A 15,998-nucleotide genomic window follows, 5' to 3' on the forward strand; every position below is an offset into this window, starting at 1 on the left:
AGCGTTTTCCGGTGATACTTAGAAGCCACAAAAAATAAAAAATAAAATCATTCGAAGAGCTCTATTCCAAATGACCACGATGCACATGTGAGCACATGGGTCTCTACTACAGCACCATGCACTGGATAATTCACCTTGTTATAACACATGGGCAGCAAGGGATCATCAAAATAATGGGTGGTGGGAACCAGGTCTCAGAAATAACTGACACCGCTGGATGACAGTTACCCACCCCACCCACCCTTAAGCCCTCTGCCAAATCCTCTGTTTTTCCATCTCCCAGGAGAGACTGAATCTCCATTGAAAACCATCAAGGCCACTCTTTAACCAGCCTGAAAAAGTTGATGGGGAAGATGCACAATCCACCTCTTTCCTGGAGCCAGGGGAACCAGACTGTTCCCATGATGCTATCAGCGTGCAGGGCAATCCTTGACCTCTGCCCCCTGGGTGACTTCAGCCTTGGATGTTTCTGCTTCAAGTCTGATTCTTAACTGGCAGTCACCTGAGATCACGGATAGAGAGTGCATGGGTGTCTCTGCAAAAGGCATTTGCTGAGTTTCTATCCTGTAACCTGCTTGCCTGCATGTAACCTCTGCAGCCAAGCCATTCTCTTAAGAATGTGTCCGTGCTCAGCCTGAAGAGGGTTTCCATGTGCTTACCAGCATAAGGCCTTTTCAGACATGGAAAGGAAGGCACAAGGTGGCAGTGGCTTTCCTTAGTGACAGGTCCAGAGGCAGAGACCTAACACATCTGATGCAGAAAGTAACTGAAACATGCACTGCTTCTTCAATAGTCAGATTTGGGGTGGCTCCTGAGTTCAGGGTGCCCATCCTCACCACTACCTGTAACAGCAGTAGCGGGGTACGCTAACCACGGGGTACATGGCTTCCGTTTCCCTCCACCCTGCCAGCCTGCCTCCTGCTTCTCTTTGGAGCTCAGAGAAGTCCCCAGGATCAGAGTGAGAGCGAGAGAGTGAGAGTGAGAGTGAAAAGTATTGTGTGACCACACGTAAACTAAACGCCAGAGGCCGTATCTGACCTCAGAGATGGCTGACACCACCAGAAGGACTTCTATGATCCCAACGCAGGAAAATGTGGAATCTTGCAAAGCACATAGTGTAAATTTGAGTGTGGAGTGAGGGAACTGAATCTAGGGGTGCTTGATTATACAACCTATAAAGTATCACTTATGAATAAATTAATAAACAAATACATTAATCATTAGTATATTAATAGTACCAACATTTTTTTGTGTGTGTGAGGAAGATGAGCCCTGAGCTAACATCCATGCTAATCCTCCTCTTTTTGCTGAGGAAAACCGGCTCTGAGCTAACATCTATTGCCAATCCTCCTTCTTTTTTTCCCCCAAAGCCCCAGTAGATAGTTGTATGTCATAGTTGCGCATCCTTCTAGTTACTGTATGTGGGATGCGGCCTCAGCATGGCTGCAGAAGCGGTGCGTCGGTGTGTGCCCGGGATGCGAACCGGGCCGCCAGTAGCGGAGCACACGCACTTAACCACTAAGCCATGAGGCCGGCCCCCAACATTTTTGATATACATCCAAGGGACTACAACTTATGTCAAATTTACTCATCCTTTGAACTTGTCCAATTAACTATCCATATAAAATAAACTTACCAAACATAGATGTGTGGAGTCACCTTCCAACCACGTGTGTCTGCTAACTGGCTGTAAGGCTCTGAGGGAGGTGCTACTCTCTTGTCGCCTCCTTTTGTGAAATGAGGGGGTTGGATAAATACTTTCTAAATCTCTCTGGATTCTAATTCTGTGACTCAAATGTGAAGAAAGTGGTGAAAAGCAAACGGTTAAGGGCTCACGAGTGCTACATCTTTCCAAAGTGATGAAGCCCTCCATCGGGGCAGAGGCCCTGCTTCATACCTCAGCCAACTACAATGTCTCACATTCGCGGAGTTCACATAACACCCAGCACCACCGCGGCCAGCAGTCGCTGAGGGCTGCTCTCTAACAGGCCCTGTGCTGGGCATTTCGCCTGCAGTGGCTCACTGAATCCTCAAAACAACCAAAATAACAGAATTTTGCAGCAACCAATTCTAACACTAATATTATCTAGGAAATAGCTCTCTGAAGACAGACAGCTAAGTCTAATGCACCATATGTCCCTCGAAAAAATGCCTGTCTGATATAGACATCTTTGAGACAATTGGGAAATCTGGATATGGCCTGGGAATTATGTGATGTTAAGAGATCACTGTTCATTCTGATGGGTGAAATTATGGAATGGTGGTTTATGTAAGGATAAGGAAGTGACTAAGGTGTACTTCCTTCTGTATGAATCCATTTATTTTCACAAAGGGAGCTGAAGTGACATACTAAAAAAAGGTGTAATAAAATAAAAACCAATGAAAATAATAAAAATGCAATAAAGTATAGGAAAACAAAGAAAATTACAATTAAAACAAAAATCCTAGATTGAAGGAACTACACTTAAGCTTAAAATTTAGCTTTACTGGGATTTACAGTCTTTTCATTTAAAAAGCCCAAAGTTTTCCAACATTCTGGTGAGGGAAAATAGCCCAGGATGATGTTCCCCATTGATGATTAAGAAACTGGAAGATGTGGGAAAAGAAAGAATTTGGGGTGTCTCCTGTGGTACTTAGTGACAAGTTACTATCATGACATGCCAGGTATAATCCAAGGGCCTGTAAGGACCATCGCCATGCCAGGGCTGGCACATATCCAGGAGAGAAGACTCTTCCAAATTCTTGTTTGTTAAGGACTGAAAAAGTACTGGCTGATTCTGATCCAGTGATAGCTTATTACAAAGCAAACTCCAGAAACTTTCAAAGAATGACCACCCTTCCCTGAGCACAGCACTAGCTGCTGCCTTGGGTCACCTAGACACTGGCTGTGAGTGCTGAATCTGCTCACTTACCTGACAGTTGTGATGCAGAAGCATCTGCCTTTTGGAACCTGTCTTCAGTTTGATTTGTATTATCCTGAAGGGTAGACCACTTCAGCAACTGGTAGGCTTTTGTTTCTACAGATTTAAAAAAAGGCACAGATAACTGGATATCCACATGCAAAAGAATGAAGTTGGACCCTTACCTTATACCATACACAAAATCAACTCAAAAAGGGTTAAAGACTTAAACATAAGACTGAAAACTATTAAATTCCCAGAAGAAAACATAGGAGAAAAGCTTCAGGACATTGGTTTTGGCAACGATTTCTTGGATATGACACCAAAAGCACAGTCAACAAAATTAAAAATAGACACACAGGACTATCTCAAACTTAACTTTTGCATGTCAAAGGAAACAATCAACAGAGTGAAAAGGCAACCTACACAATGGGAGAAAATAACTGAAATCATATATTTGAAAACGGGTTAATATCCAGAATATATAAGGAACTTCTACCACTCGACAACAATAACAAAAATCAAATAACCCGATTAAAAATGGGCAAAGTGCTTGAATAGACATTTCTCCATATACAAATGGTCAATAAGCACATGAAAAGATGCTCAAAATCACTAATCACCAGGGAAACGTAAATCAAAACCACAATGAGATATCACCTCACACCCATCAGGATGGCCACTATCAAAAGAACAGAAAATCAGCGTTGTGGAGGATGTGGACAAATCGGAACTCTTGTGCACTGCTGGTGGGTGTAGCTATTAGGGAAAACAGTATGGAGCTTCCTCAACAAATTAAAAATAGAATTACTATATGATCCAGCAATCCACTCTGGGTATATATCCAAAAGAACTAAAAACAGGATCTCAAAGAGTTATTGGCACACCCTTGTTCATCACAGCATTTTCCACAATGGCCAAGAGGTGGAAGCAACCCAAATGTCCATCAGTAGTTGAATGGATAAAGAAAATGTGGCATGTACATACAATGGAATATTATGCAGCCTTTAAAAAGAAGGAAATCCTGTCACATACTACAGTGTAGATGAACCCTGAGGACCTTATACTAAGCGAAATAAGCCAGTCACAAGAGGCCAAGTACTGTATGATTCCACTCATATGAAGTAACAAAAGTGGTCAAAATCATAGAAACAGAAAGTGGAAAGGTGGTTATTAAGGGCTGGGAAGAAGGGGGAGGGAGTATTAGTGTTTAGTGGGTATAGTGTTTCAGTATTGCAAGATGAAAAAGTTCTAGAGATCTGTTGCACAACAATGTGAATATACTTAACACTACTGAGCTGCACACTTAAGAACAGTTAAGATGGTAAATTTAAAGTTATGTATTTTTTACCACAATTAAAATAAAAAGTAGAATTTGTCCATGACAATTCAGGTTTCTGCCTGTTGTCCCAGCATAATAATTAATAGAGTTGTCTTTTGTTAATCAAAAGTTTCCTAATTTAGACAATAAATTATATGGTGACGCTACTTAAGAGACATATGAGCCAAATGCAGTGCAATGGCACAGTTTGGCTACTCATCAAAAAACATCAACTGAAAAGATATCTGCTTGGCTCCTGACTGAACACTGATTGGATATATGATATTGCTAAATTGTTATTAACTGCTTTAGGTGTGAAAAAAATACACAGAAATACTGAATTTTCTACTACCTAGAAACAAGTTTCTTGAATTCCTCCTACGATGTTAACACTTTTCAAATGCATGCAAATTAGTTTTTTGAACTGTCCCTTTTTAGAAACTCTGAAAACAAACAAACGAAAAACAATTTAGTTGAACCCAGGTTTCAAGACTCGAAGTCAAGTTGTATGAATGTATTTGAGGTGGCCAAATTCTAGTCATTATTTTGAGTGGGTCTGTGGATAGGTTCAACTCACAGTAAAATGGTTTCTCTCCAGTCCAGGCCTTGCAGAAGCGGCTACAGGAATGAATCAGAAGACACATAACTGACTGCCTTGGTTGGGCAGCTGGTCCTCTGCAGCACGCGCTGCCCTGGCCCTCAGGCTTGCACATTCGAGTGTGGGGTCTCTGGGCTGAGTGAGGGGCGGGAAGGTCAGGAAGGGGAGGCGGCAGCAGGATGAGCTGGGGGACCCACCGCTGAGAAAATCTAACCAGGCTCATTGTAGGGACAGAGAAGAGCATCTGCAGGGAGCAAAGCCAGGTGCCCCAGAGGGGTCAGCAGCAGCCTGGGCACCCACAGGACACCCTTACCCTGCAGGACTGTTAACAGTGTCTGCTGTAAGTTAAAGTGGGGAAGACTGTTGGGAAAAACAATAAATAATGATCACGTAAAGAACCTGAGAGACACAACTTTCCCATTACCTCAAGGCTCAAGGATGCCTGGATGAAAGAGAGGCTGGAGAAATAGAGTTTTAGCACAGACATAACAAAACAGCATCCACGTCCACATCTCCAACATGGCCACAAACAAAAGGACTCCTGCTGTCAGCACCGGAGGCTGGCAATCACTGCTTTCCTGCTTTTGCTGGTTCAATTTAAGAACTTAACCATGAGCCCCTTATTACTGGATTAAAACTACCGTCACACTGACGAATACAAATGTAACTTATCTTGCCCTACTGAGAATCAATCAAGATAAAAATAAGTACTTAAAATGAGCATCATATTTTGAAATATTAAATGCTATATAGTTAAAATATGTACAGATCAGGGACTCAACTCTGAAAATAATAAATCCTAAGGCAACACTTTTTAACATTGCTGGATTGTGATATTAGTTGGGCAAACCTGAACTAGTATTTTGACAAATTTAATAAAGAAAACACCAGATGTCATGCATGCAGAAGGGGAAAGTACTGTTTTGCATAACTTGTGTATATGTGTTGGGTACTGGCCTAGGACAGAAAGTGTTTCTTGCTGTAGATTAGTCCCACTGTCCTAGGACAGCATCATAACACTCTCCTGTCAGTCCTACTACCTATATTACTTCAGATTTGTGGTAAGGTACTTTTGGGAGAGGAGAAGTATCAATAAAATCAAAGAATTCTAAAAAGGTAAGGAATCACTGTAAAAGAGGTAAAAATGTTCTGTTTTGTTTTTATTCTATAAAGATCAACCAAAAAGTTTTTCAGCTTTTAGGATACAAGTCCAGATCATAATGACCATATGCTATTTCTGCACTCAATTATACTGATTTGGTCAAGGAAAAGAGAGCAAAGATAAAAGTTAAAAAAAAAAAAGAATAGGAAAAGAAAAAAAGAGTAGCTTCTTGGTAAACAAAGGCTCCTGGCAGCTGGAAGCTGGAGTTAGGCTTTCCTCTCATCTATTGTTGTGAGGTAAATCATCTGACTCCAGTGAGCTGGCTCTCCTGCTCCTCAGAAAACACGTGCCTTTTATTTTTAGGAGAAGATTTTCGTGAAAAATATAAAGCTAGTAGTTGTGAGTTAATTTCACATTTGGGAGGATTAAGTATTCTGTCCAAATATAGGACAGTACGGATATTATCACTGGTCTGAGTCTAGCAAAGGAGGAATGTGAAGTGAATTCACATTAGCAGCAAGGGACCATTTTATTTTACCACTCTGGAAAAGAAAGGCCATTTCCATGTTCCACACACTTTCCATTCTGGTTTCCTTCTCTTCCTTCCTCTTATTCTTTTTTTTTAATTGAAGTATAATCAACATACAGCATTATATTAGTTTCAGGTATGCAACATAATGATCCAATATTTGTACATATTGTGAAATGATCACCACAGTTAGTTAACATCAGTCACCATACATAGTTACAAAGTTTCTTTTCTTGTGGGTGAGGAATTGTAGGATCTACCCTTCCCTTGCTTCTTGAAGGACTTGGACTCTGTAACTGGCCTTTCCCTTCAAGGCTGCCCTGAGTCTGCTTTCAACCGTACACAGTTTTGGAGGGATGTAGCTTGTCTCTCCAGTCTCGTTCTCCCAGAGCCCACCCCGCTTCCCAGCCATAGCTCCTTACTGGTATTTGATCTTTAAACCTTCTGTAGCCCTTCTCTAAGCGGAAAGTCAGTGAAGCTCACCCGGACAATTTTTATCTGGGACATAGCCGCCCTGACCTAAGTAATAGAGGGTTGGCAAAATCAAGCTGAGGACTGCTGGGCACATGGCCTGCTCCCATCCCCGATGCATGCTTCCTCGTGTGGTTTAAGGGCAAAGTGAAGTTTAAAAGGTGAAAGGATTAAGTGTATTCACTTGGAGGAAGAAACACTAACTGAGGCAGGACCAAGACACCAAACCAGCCAGAGGGGTTGGAGCAGGCGGCAGGTGCTGCTGTCTAACAGGAGGTCTGTGTCGGGCAGCAGATGCTCAGAGCTGTGGTCATTCTCCCATGGCATGTATCACACCCTCAGTCACCCCTGTTTTAGTCAGAAGAGCTGCACAAAACATTTGAAGGACTGGGAAACAACCCAAAAAGGAAAAACAAAATTAAGGTTTGGTTAAAAAATAACAATGAGAGGATAAAGGCTACATAGCCTGCGTAGAAACAAGGGAAGAGGGTTTAAGAACAGAAATTGCATAGATTGGACAGGGCAGGATTATAAATGCAGATGCTCTGGGGCCAAGCAGGTAGCACAGAGAAGTGAGTCTGGCCAGCTGGAGAGCACATGCCTGGCCAGGGGGGACAGCTGTTCTCCGGCTACAGCCAACTGCTGCCAGGTGGGAAAGTGGGCCTAGTCTTGCCAGACTCCTGCCTTTCTTAAAAAAAAAAAATGCAACACTGCACAGGCCAAACAGAACACATTGGAAACCTCGAAACTAGATGGTGGTGAGCAATTTTTTCTGTGTTCCCTAAAAGTGGCACAAGAACACTCGGAGAAAAACTTCAGCCAAGGGATATAAGCTAGATGTTAGCAAAAGCTTCCGTAGTTGACAGAGCTGAGAGACCCGGGAACACACTATCAAGGCAGGCTGCAAGAGCTGTGTGGAGGTTTTTAAGTAGCTGCTTGTATCAAATAGACCAGGCTTCAGACTCTTTGGAGGCAAGAGTCTACGTCTTGCTAGGGGCACTCGAACAATTCAGACCTCCTCCTGGAAAAGCCTAGAGGTCTTGGCCAGGACGCCAACTTCATAAGTCAAGTAGGCAAAGCTACGGGCATGAAGTTTCTGGTAACTCAGGCCCAGGCTCTCCTAGAAGGAAGAAGGATAGTGAAGAATCAAGCAGTTCAAAGCTGCACTGTATTGCCCTGCAGATTTATAGTTACGAAATGAATGAACGAACAAAAGAGCAAAAGTAACAAGTCTAGAGTTCAAATCAGCCTGCTATAGACAAGTGGGGGCCGAGTTCCTCCAGTTCCAAGGAGAAAAGACTTGAGTCTTCTCAACTGCAAGTAAACCCTAAGTCTGCAAATTCGAGGACTAGGTAGCCCCTTAAGGCTTTACTTTCCAGCCTGTGACTGAGAACTCCAGAGAAACGTTTCCGCTCATTAGTCATGTCAAACTCTCAGAAAATTATTGAGAAGTGCGTATAATTAGATAAAACAAATATTTCTAAAGAATACAATTATTGTCAATTAGAATGTTCTGGTACACACAGAAACAAATATATCTGCATGCTCAAGCTTTCAGTTCTGGATCTCTCAGTCAAGCATCTATTATACACTCAAATCTGTGTCAAGATTTAATTTAAAAAGTAGAAAATATTGCAATTTAAAACATAAAATAAAGGAGTCCGGGGGTTAAAATCCATCCTTGGCTATTAATTCCAGACTGATGACACAAAGAGATAAATATGTTTTTCCCTACTTTGTTACATAAGCCAGCCAAACCCAATCATCTATCTTCCTACAAAGTGGTGAAGAATCACTGAGATTGTTTTTTTTTTTTTTTTGGATATGCATTTCGTGTCTAGAAAATGGAAACAGCCAGAGAAGGAAAGCGAAAACATGCTGAATAAAGGGAGATAGGAGAGAGATGATGTTGAGGAGGGAAGAAAGAAAAAGCCTCAACTTCTTATCTTTTATTCTCTTTTATATGCAAATGTACACCTGCTAAAATATTTCTAAATCTAGAAAGAAAAAGAAAAAGAAAATATTTGATGAAAAAGTGCTTTTAACAACTCATTACAAGAACCAGAGAGAGGCAGGGTTCACCAGCCTCTAGGGGTGTCTCCAGGCAGAGAATCTGCCTCTGGCTTGCGCAGAAATCCCTAATGAAAGAAAGAAAAGTTGGGCCCGGAAAAGGAGTAACAAAGGGAGATGCAAACAATACCATCACTACAAATAGAAAAACAACCTTGAACCAACAAAGAACTGGGCATCTTTGAGTAAGGAAGGGGAATTACTATTCCTATAGGAAGTATGTAGAAATTTAAAAATTAAATTTGAAAAGTATTTTCTGTCCACTGAGTTTCCCAGTGCTGTTACTTTTCACATATTTCTACACCCATGCAAATTTTTTTCCACACTGTTACTAGATGTGTTGCTGATGCAGCAAACATAGTCATTTTTGTAAAATAAAATAAAAATTGTGACATATATTTCTAAAATTAATTCTAAAGATAAATATTATCACTGAAAATCCAGAAGTCATTTGTCTAGTAATCTGCTCAAATGAAAACAAGAAAATATTAGGATATGGGTGCCTTCACAATTCTGAAAATACAGAAAACTCATCTATATTTAGGATTTTTTTCAAAGGCCATAAGTCAATGTGAACCTGAAATACATAGGTTGGATCCATGACGAGAATCACTTTTCATGTCCAGACTTTCTGCAATAAACTCCACTCCCCCAGTGTTGTGGGCCTGTAAATCTATTGCCAAGGTTTCTCTGTGCTCTCAGAGACTGCTGATGTACAGAGAAGAGAAACTCCTACTTCACATGAGTTGCCTGAAGCTGCTTCAGAAAATAAATATTTAGGGGCCAGCCCTATGGCATAGTGGTTAAGTTCGGCATGCTCCGCTTCGGCAGCCTGGGTTCGCAGGCTCGGATCCTGGGTACCAACCTATACAACTTGTCAGCCATGCTGTGGCGGCGACCCACATACAAAATAGAGGAAGACTGGCACAGATGTTAGCCTAGGGCTAGCCTTCCTCAAGCAAAAACAAGAGGAAGATTGGCAACAGATGTTAGCTCAGGGTGAATCTTCCTCAGTTAAAAAAAAAAATTTACATCACATTCTTAATTTCTACGGAGTAATTCAACAATTACACTTGAAAATAAATGTCAGGCTTGTAACTGAACTTTAACGAATGTTCCAAAACTGAACTGAACAGTTCCGCTGGTATTACTTCATATGTAAATTTATAACCATAGTGCCTGCCACTTAACATTGTTCAGCCATGGGAGGGGAATTTTTAACTCTCCAAGTCATGCAATCTTGAACTTTTCAAAGATTGAGTAATCTTGATCAGGAAGCTATATTTTATTGGCATAATTAAATATTTTTAAAAACAATATTTTTAGCAATTTGCATTCAATGATTTATATAATGAGAAGAATCAGAAATAAAGACAATAATATTATCATTAGCATTATAGTAGGGTCAGGAATAATCAATGTATAAGATGAACTAGATGTTAGAAATGTAAAATATGAAGAAATCTCTCTTCACCCCCTACAGTGGGTTGAATGATGTCTCCCCTAAAATTCATGTCCACCCAGAACCTCAGAATGTGACCTTATTTGGAAATAGGTTCTTTGCAGATGTAATTAGTTAAGGATCTCAAGATGAAATCATCCTAGATTTGTGGTGGGCCCTAAATCCAATGACAGGCATCCTGACAGGAAGAGTGGACACAGAGACAGAAAAGAAGGTGATGTGCTGATGGAGGCAGAGACTGAAGTCAAGCTGTCACAAACTGAGAGCCACCAGAAGCTGCAACAGGCAAGGAAGCCTTCTCCCCTAGAGCCTTCAGGAGCACGGCACTGCTGGCCTTTGGTTTAGACTTCTGGCATCCAGAACTGGGAGAGAATACATTTCTGTTGTTTTAAGTTTGTGGTACTTTGTTACAATAGCCCTAGGAAAATAATACACTTCGTGATCCTCGATTTTATTAAAGTATCTGAAGCCCAACCTCTTCTCTCCCCACTTGAGTCTCTTGCATAAAATGAAGGTGTTTCACAACATGACCTACAAAGGCTCTTTCAGCTTTGAGACCCCCTGCTCCATGGTTCTCAAACCTGGGGAGTCACCTGGGGGTGTTATAAAAGACTGATGCCTGAGCCCCACCCCTAGAGGTTCTGATGTAACTGGTCAAGGGTGTGGCTGGGGCATAGGTATCCACCCAGGATTCTACTGTCAACGACCAAGGAGAATTTCTCTAGGCATTTATGAATTAATTTCCTTGAATGCAGGAGCAACCAATCGAAAACACTCTTCAGAAAGGTGCCTTTCATTCTTTACTGACCATGTTAAACAAACACCACCGCCCTGTAATGTCATGAGTGAAGACGCTTTGCTGTAGCAGCAAAGGGGAAGCCCCAGCAGCCTGACATCTACCACAGAGACAGGGCCACAGGGACTGCAATGGACAATCCAGCAGCATGAGATGGTTCCCCTGGTTTTGCACGAGTTGGGGCTCCCAGGCTTGGCAGGTAACACGTCTTTCCTGATCCTCGTGCATTTCTGGGACAGGACAGGTGAGACACATTCTTAGTAAAGTCTCCTTAGTGGAGTGTTACGCCACTGTACTCTGGCGTCCAACGTTGTCACCACAGTCTTCTCTCCCAGGGTAAATCCAGTCACCAATGACAACCTGGCTATTGTATGTTCCCAGCCTTTTCCAATTTGATGTAAAACTCAAGCAATAACGTTTTGAGAAGCACTGCCCAGAACCCCAAGTGGCTGACCTCCCTCACAGCTTCTAAATGGACATACCTTAGTATGACATTGAATATTTCAGCTTGCCAAAGAATATCAGTGAGAAACGGCACTGTCAGGCAACCACTTTCAACACAGCTTGACCGAGAGAATAGGAGTCAAAAGAATGAGAGGCTGAATGGACATTCTTAGAGGCTTAATCCTCTTCAGATAAAAGCTGAGAGCCCTTTTCACACGGAGCTTAAGGAGATGAGTTTTGCCAGGATGGGCACGTGGGGTGGGGAAAGTATTGGTAGAGTGACTGAGTGAAAGAGACAGCGTTCTGGCCTGAATCAACAAGCATTTAAGGAAACTCCTTAATCTTTGGATTCCAACTCGTTTTTATTCATTCGTTTGACAAACTGAGTGCCCACTGTGTTGTGTGCCAGATACCGTGTCAGGTGACGGGTTTCTATGACATTTAGCATAACCTGTGTCACTTGCTAAAACTAAAACTCACTTCACTCTCAGAGGTAAATTCAGTATGAATACAAATAAAATTGCCAACGTGGGAAATTTCACTTGGGGGTATAAGTAGTTCAGATGAGATTTTCCCTCATAATCTAGATAAGCATGGCTTTAATCCTGGTCTAAGTGTTCCAGGGAAGCACTGACCTGAGTATTCTAGTCCTGCACGTGTACTCAGGCTCGCCCCGCTGTATAAAGGGCACACACACCTCCTGGCAAAATCCATACTCGGAAATCCTTGCAAGTGCCCACCTCTCTAGGCCTAACACGAGAGAAAGGAAAGGTATAGCTTCGCTCATCATCACTCGCAAAGCATCCTTGTGGAGCTCATCTTTTGTGATGATATACACTGATGTTTAATTAATCCAGACACCTTGATGCAGTCGCCTCTCTTGTAAAACGAAAGCAGCAGGCTGGTGGAACAGAAGGAGTTCAGGGATTAAATCTTGAAGTTTGAGTTCGATTCAAGATCCAACACACTAGCTATATGGCCTTGAGCAGGACTCAACCTTCCTAAGTTTCTGTTGGACTGACTGTAGAATGGGTCCCTAATGTTTACCCCACAGGACTGTTGTGAGGATCAGAGATGATGAAGACTTAGGAGGGGCAAGGACCCAGTCTTATTCCCAGGACTTAGCCAAAGTAAAGGTGTAATATACATGCAAATGATATACTATCTATTATAGGGAGAAAACCACACATTCATAGATATCAAAATTATTCTTTGATTTCTACCTTAATTCTTCACTGTGAACAACCAGACTAATGAAAGGGGTAGATTGTGTTAACAACAACAGATCATACAGGCTGTGGGAATATTTATTCTGGTTGTGTGTGTGGGTCTGTGTACGGGAGGGTTTCTATGTAAATCTTAGCACAGATTGCAGGAGCTCAACTTATGAAACCAACACTCTGCAAATGATTAACAAAGCAGATGCCTTCAGAGTGACAGCAAACTCTTTAAGGATGAGCCCCTCTGCCAAGGAGACCTATGTTTGGAAGTGATAAGCAAATAAGAAAGGGAAATAAAGAAATGAGAATATTGGCACATTTGACTTCTTTCATATGGAATGAGAATCACAGTCTCTTAGCATTAGAAGGAACGTCAGTTCCAGAAACAAGAATTCCTTCCACAGTGTCCCTCTAGAGAGTAGGTTCCTGCCATGGTTCAAGCACCCAGCACAGAATCTTATACCTGGAAGACACTCAGCTTGGTTTTGCCTCAAAGAAGAGCTAGAAAGTTCTTCCATTACTGAGCTGTGAATTCCTTCCCTGCACCACTCACACACAGAGCCCCCTGAGAGACTCTAAAATTACGCTTGATCAACGTTCTGTCTTGTACGTGGAGGCCTCGCAAATATTTAAAGATAGCTTTTGTACCCTTCTCAGGTTAAACTTCCCCAGGGCCCTCATCATTCAGAGCTTCCCCTCCATTCTGCCCAAACTCCTGGTGCCTGCCTGGGTTCACTTCGGTGTCTTTCTCTACTACATCTCCTCTGAGACGGCTGTAAAGCAAATAGTCACGCAGAAGGACCCACACTAAAGAAGAGCACTTCTGGACTGTCCAAACTCACTACTGGAACATGCTGGTCGTCAATTCGTCAATTCAGGAAGCAGCTTTAACAAGTAACTTTCAATCATAACATCAACTGGGTTTAGTTACACTAAAGTAGCCAAAGCTTCATTATAAAGCAATCTCATCCACAAGGGAGATTCCCACAAAAAGGACTCATGGGAAAACGTTGACGATAATTTTAGGGTATTAAGAATACTGGTGCCCTCATTAGACTCAAGGTTTTAAAAAACATTCTGTGTATATCTGTGTATATTTCCCAAAACATGTTCCACAGAATATTAATTCTGTTGGCTGTTCATAGGAAGGATTCCATTTTCAAATAGAAGATAATTATTTGAAACTTTAAGTTCACACCTTTAAATGGGTCATTTACTGAAAGTCTAAAAGTTTTCAACGTGCTCCCTGCACTGTGCATGTTGCAGAGGGAGAGCGCGATTATGCGGGATTTGGTCAGAGAATGTGTATTCCCTGAAGCATTTTCGGGGTGGAGCCTGCACAGAACACGCTTGGGGAAATGCTGCATCCGCCCATCCACACGGTGAGGCGGCACAGCAGGGGAGGACTGTCGCCTGGGAACCGTGTGCCCTGCAACGCCCTCACCTGTGAGCCTGTAAGAGTTATGGCACACAGGCACTCACAGGCAGAGATGCTGGGCCTTGACCAGTGAGAGCCCCAGGAGCCACTGCACCACGTTGTTGTGATTCTTCTCTAAGGGTTTCTCCACGGGACTAATTAGAAGTTCCAAAAATATCATGCAACTCTCCTCAAGATTCCTTTTTGATGGGGTAAATATCCTTCTGGATTCAAATCATCAATTGAGTTCTTAAGTGGAAATTTCTTGCAGAAACTAATTTAGCGGTACCACTGGGAAGCACTGTCTAGGAGGAATTATGGCAGCACAGGGCTTGGGCGAGTCTTGGTCCCAAGTGGCTACCGCAATTCAGGAGATGGTGTTCAGATGCCTTTCCAAGACTCGTCTCAGGATTATGCTTTCTGTGGCACTGTACCCCCAGCCCCCTGCTTCTTTTCCTCTTTGAGTTTGCTTTGTGAGATTCCTTTTAACTAGATGGCATTGGTTTGAAAAACTGGGGACTGTGGGGCCAGTGCAGAAGATCAATACTACTACTAACATTCACATGAATATTATTATTATAAATCGCAGCTTACATGTATTGAGTGTGTAGTACACGCCTGGCACTTGCACACACACGATCTCATGTAAACTTTAAGACCATCTTGCCAGGTGGTATGTCTGCTTTCCCAGTACAGAGGCTCAGGGAGGTGGAGAAATAGAGCAGGGAGTAAAATGCTGACACTGACGGCTGATGCCAAAGCCCAGGCTCAATTGCAACATCCCCTCAACCCTGAGAACAGCCTCTGGAATATTCCTTTTCTTTGGAATATTCTAGAAGGAATGCAGCCCATAAAACAGGAAAGTCTCAATAAAACTATTATAAAGGGGGAGGCAGAGTCTATCTTTTTTTTTTTTCTTTGTGAGGAAGCTCAGCCCTGAGCTAACATCCCATGCCAATCCTCCTCTTTTTTTTGCTGAGGAAGATTGGCCCTGAGCTAACATCCATGCCCATCTTCCTCTACTTTATATGGGATGCTGCCACAGCATGGCTTGACAAGCAGTGCGTCGGTACACTCCCGGTATCTGAGCCTGAGAACCCTGGGCTGCCACAGTGGAGCGCGCGTACTTAACCACTTGCGCCACTGGGCTGGCCCCAGACTCTATCTTAAATCAAACTATATACCTGCTTTACTCTACCAAGGCCAAATCTCCAATAATTATGCCAAAGACACAAAGATTTAATAAAGAGATAATGGTCAAGAACTTAGAGATTAAACTATTACAATGTTATATGTCAATTATATCTCAATTTAAAAAACTGGGGAAAAAAGAACTTAGAGAGCAAAGTAGTTTCAATCACAGACATGACAACAGCATTAAAGAGTCAAGGCACATGAGGCCCTCAAACATTAATTTCATGGGAAGTCCAGCGGGTGGGGAGCAAAGAAGAAAGAGAGTATGGTGGCGAGGACAGAATGGAAATGCTCAAAGTAAATGGCTTTGAAAGTTTATTTTTATATCTCCCAAGTTATTTTATATGTCTAAAACTTTGGCATGCAACAGGCACAAAGGATTTTTTTCTTTATTTCTTTTTTTTTTTTTTTTTTGGTGAGGAAGATTGGCCCTGAGCTAACATCTGTTGCCAACCTTCCTCTTTTTGTTTGAGG

General features: G+C 42.2%; 1 protein-coding gene across 1 annotated transcript in view; it reads right to left on the reverse strand.

Moving 5' to 3' along the window:
- Nucleotides 1–376: 376 nt before the first annotated feature.
- The window catches only part of LOC131402668 (centrosomal protein kizuna-like), a 74,782-nt gene continuing 59,160 nt past the window's right edge, over nt 377–15,998 (reverse strand). Inside the window, 2 exon segments of the mRNA XM_058537277.1 lie at nt 377–502; nt 2,913–3,017. Of these exon segments, the coding sequence (XP_058393260.1) occupies nt 411–502; nt 2,913–3,017 (197 nt within the window). The 3' untranslated portion in view covers nt 377–410.

The sequence above is a fragment of the Diceros bicornis genome, unplaced genomic scaffold (assembly GCF_020826845.1).
Source record: "Diceros bicornis minor isolate mBicDic1 unplaced genomic scaffold, mDicBic1.mat.cur scaffold_207_ctg1, whole genome shotgun sequence".
Taxonomy (NCBI): Eukaryota; Metazoa; Chordata; class Mammalia; order Perissodactyla; family Rhinocerotidae; genus Diceros; species Diceros bicornis.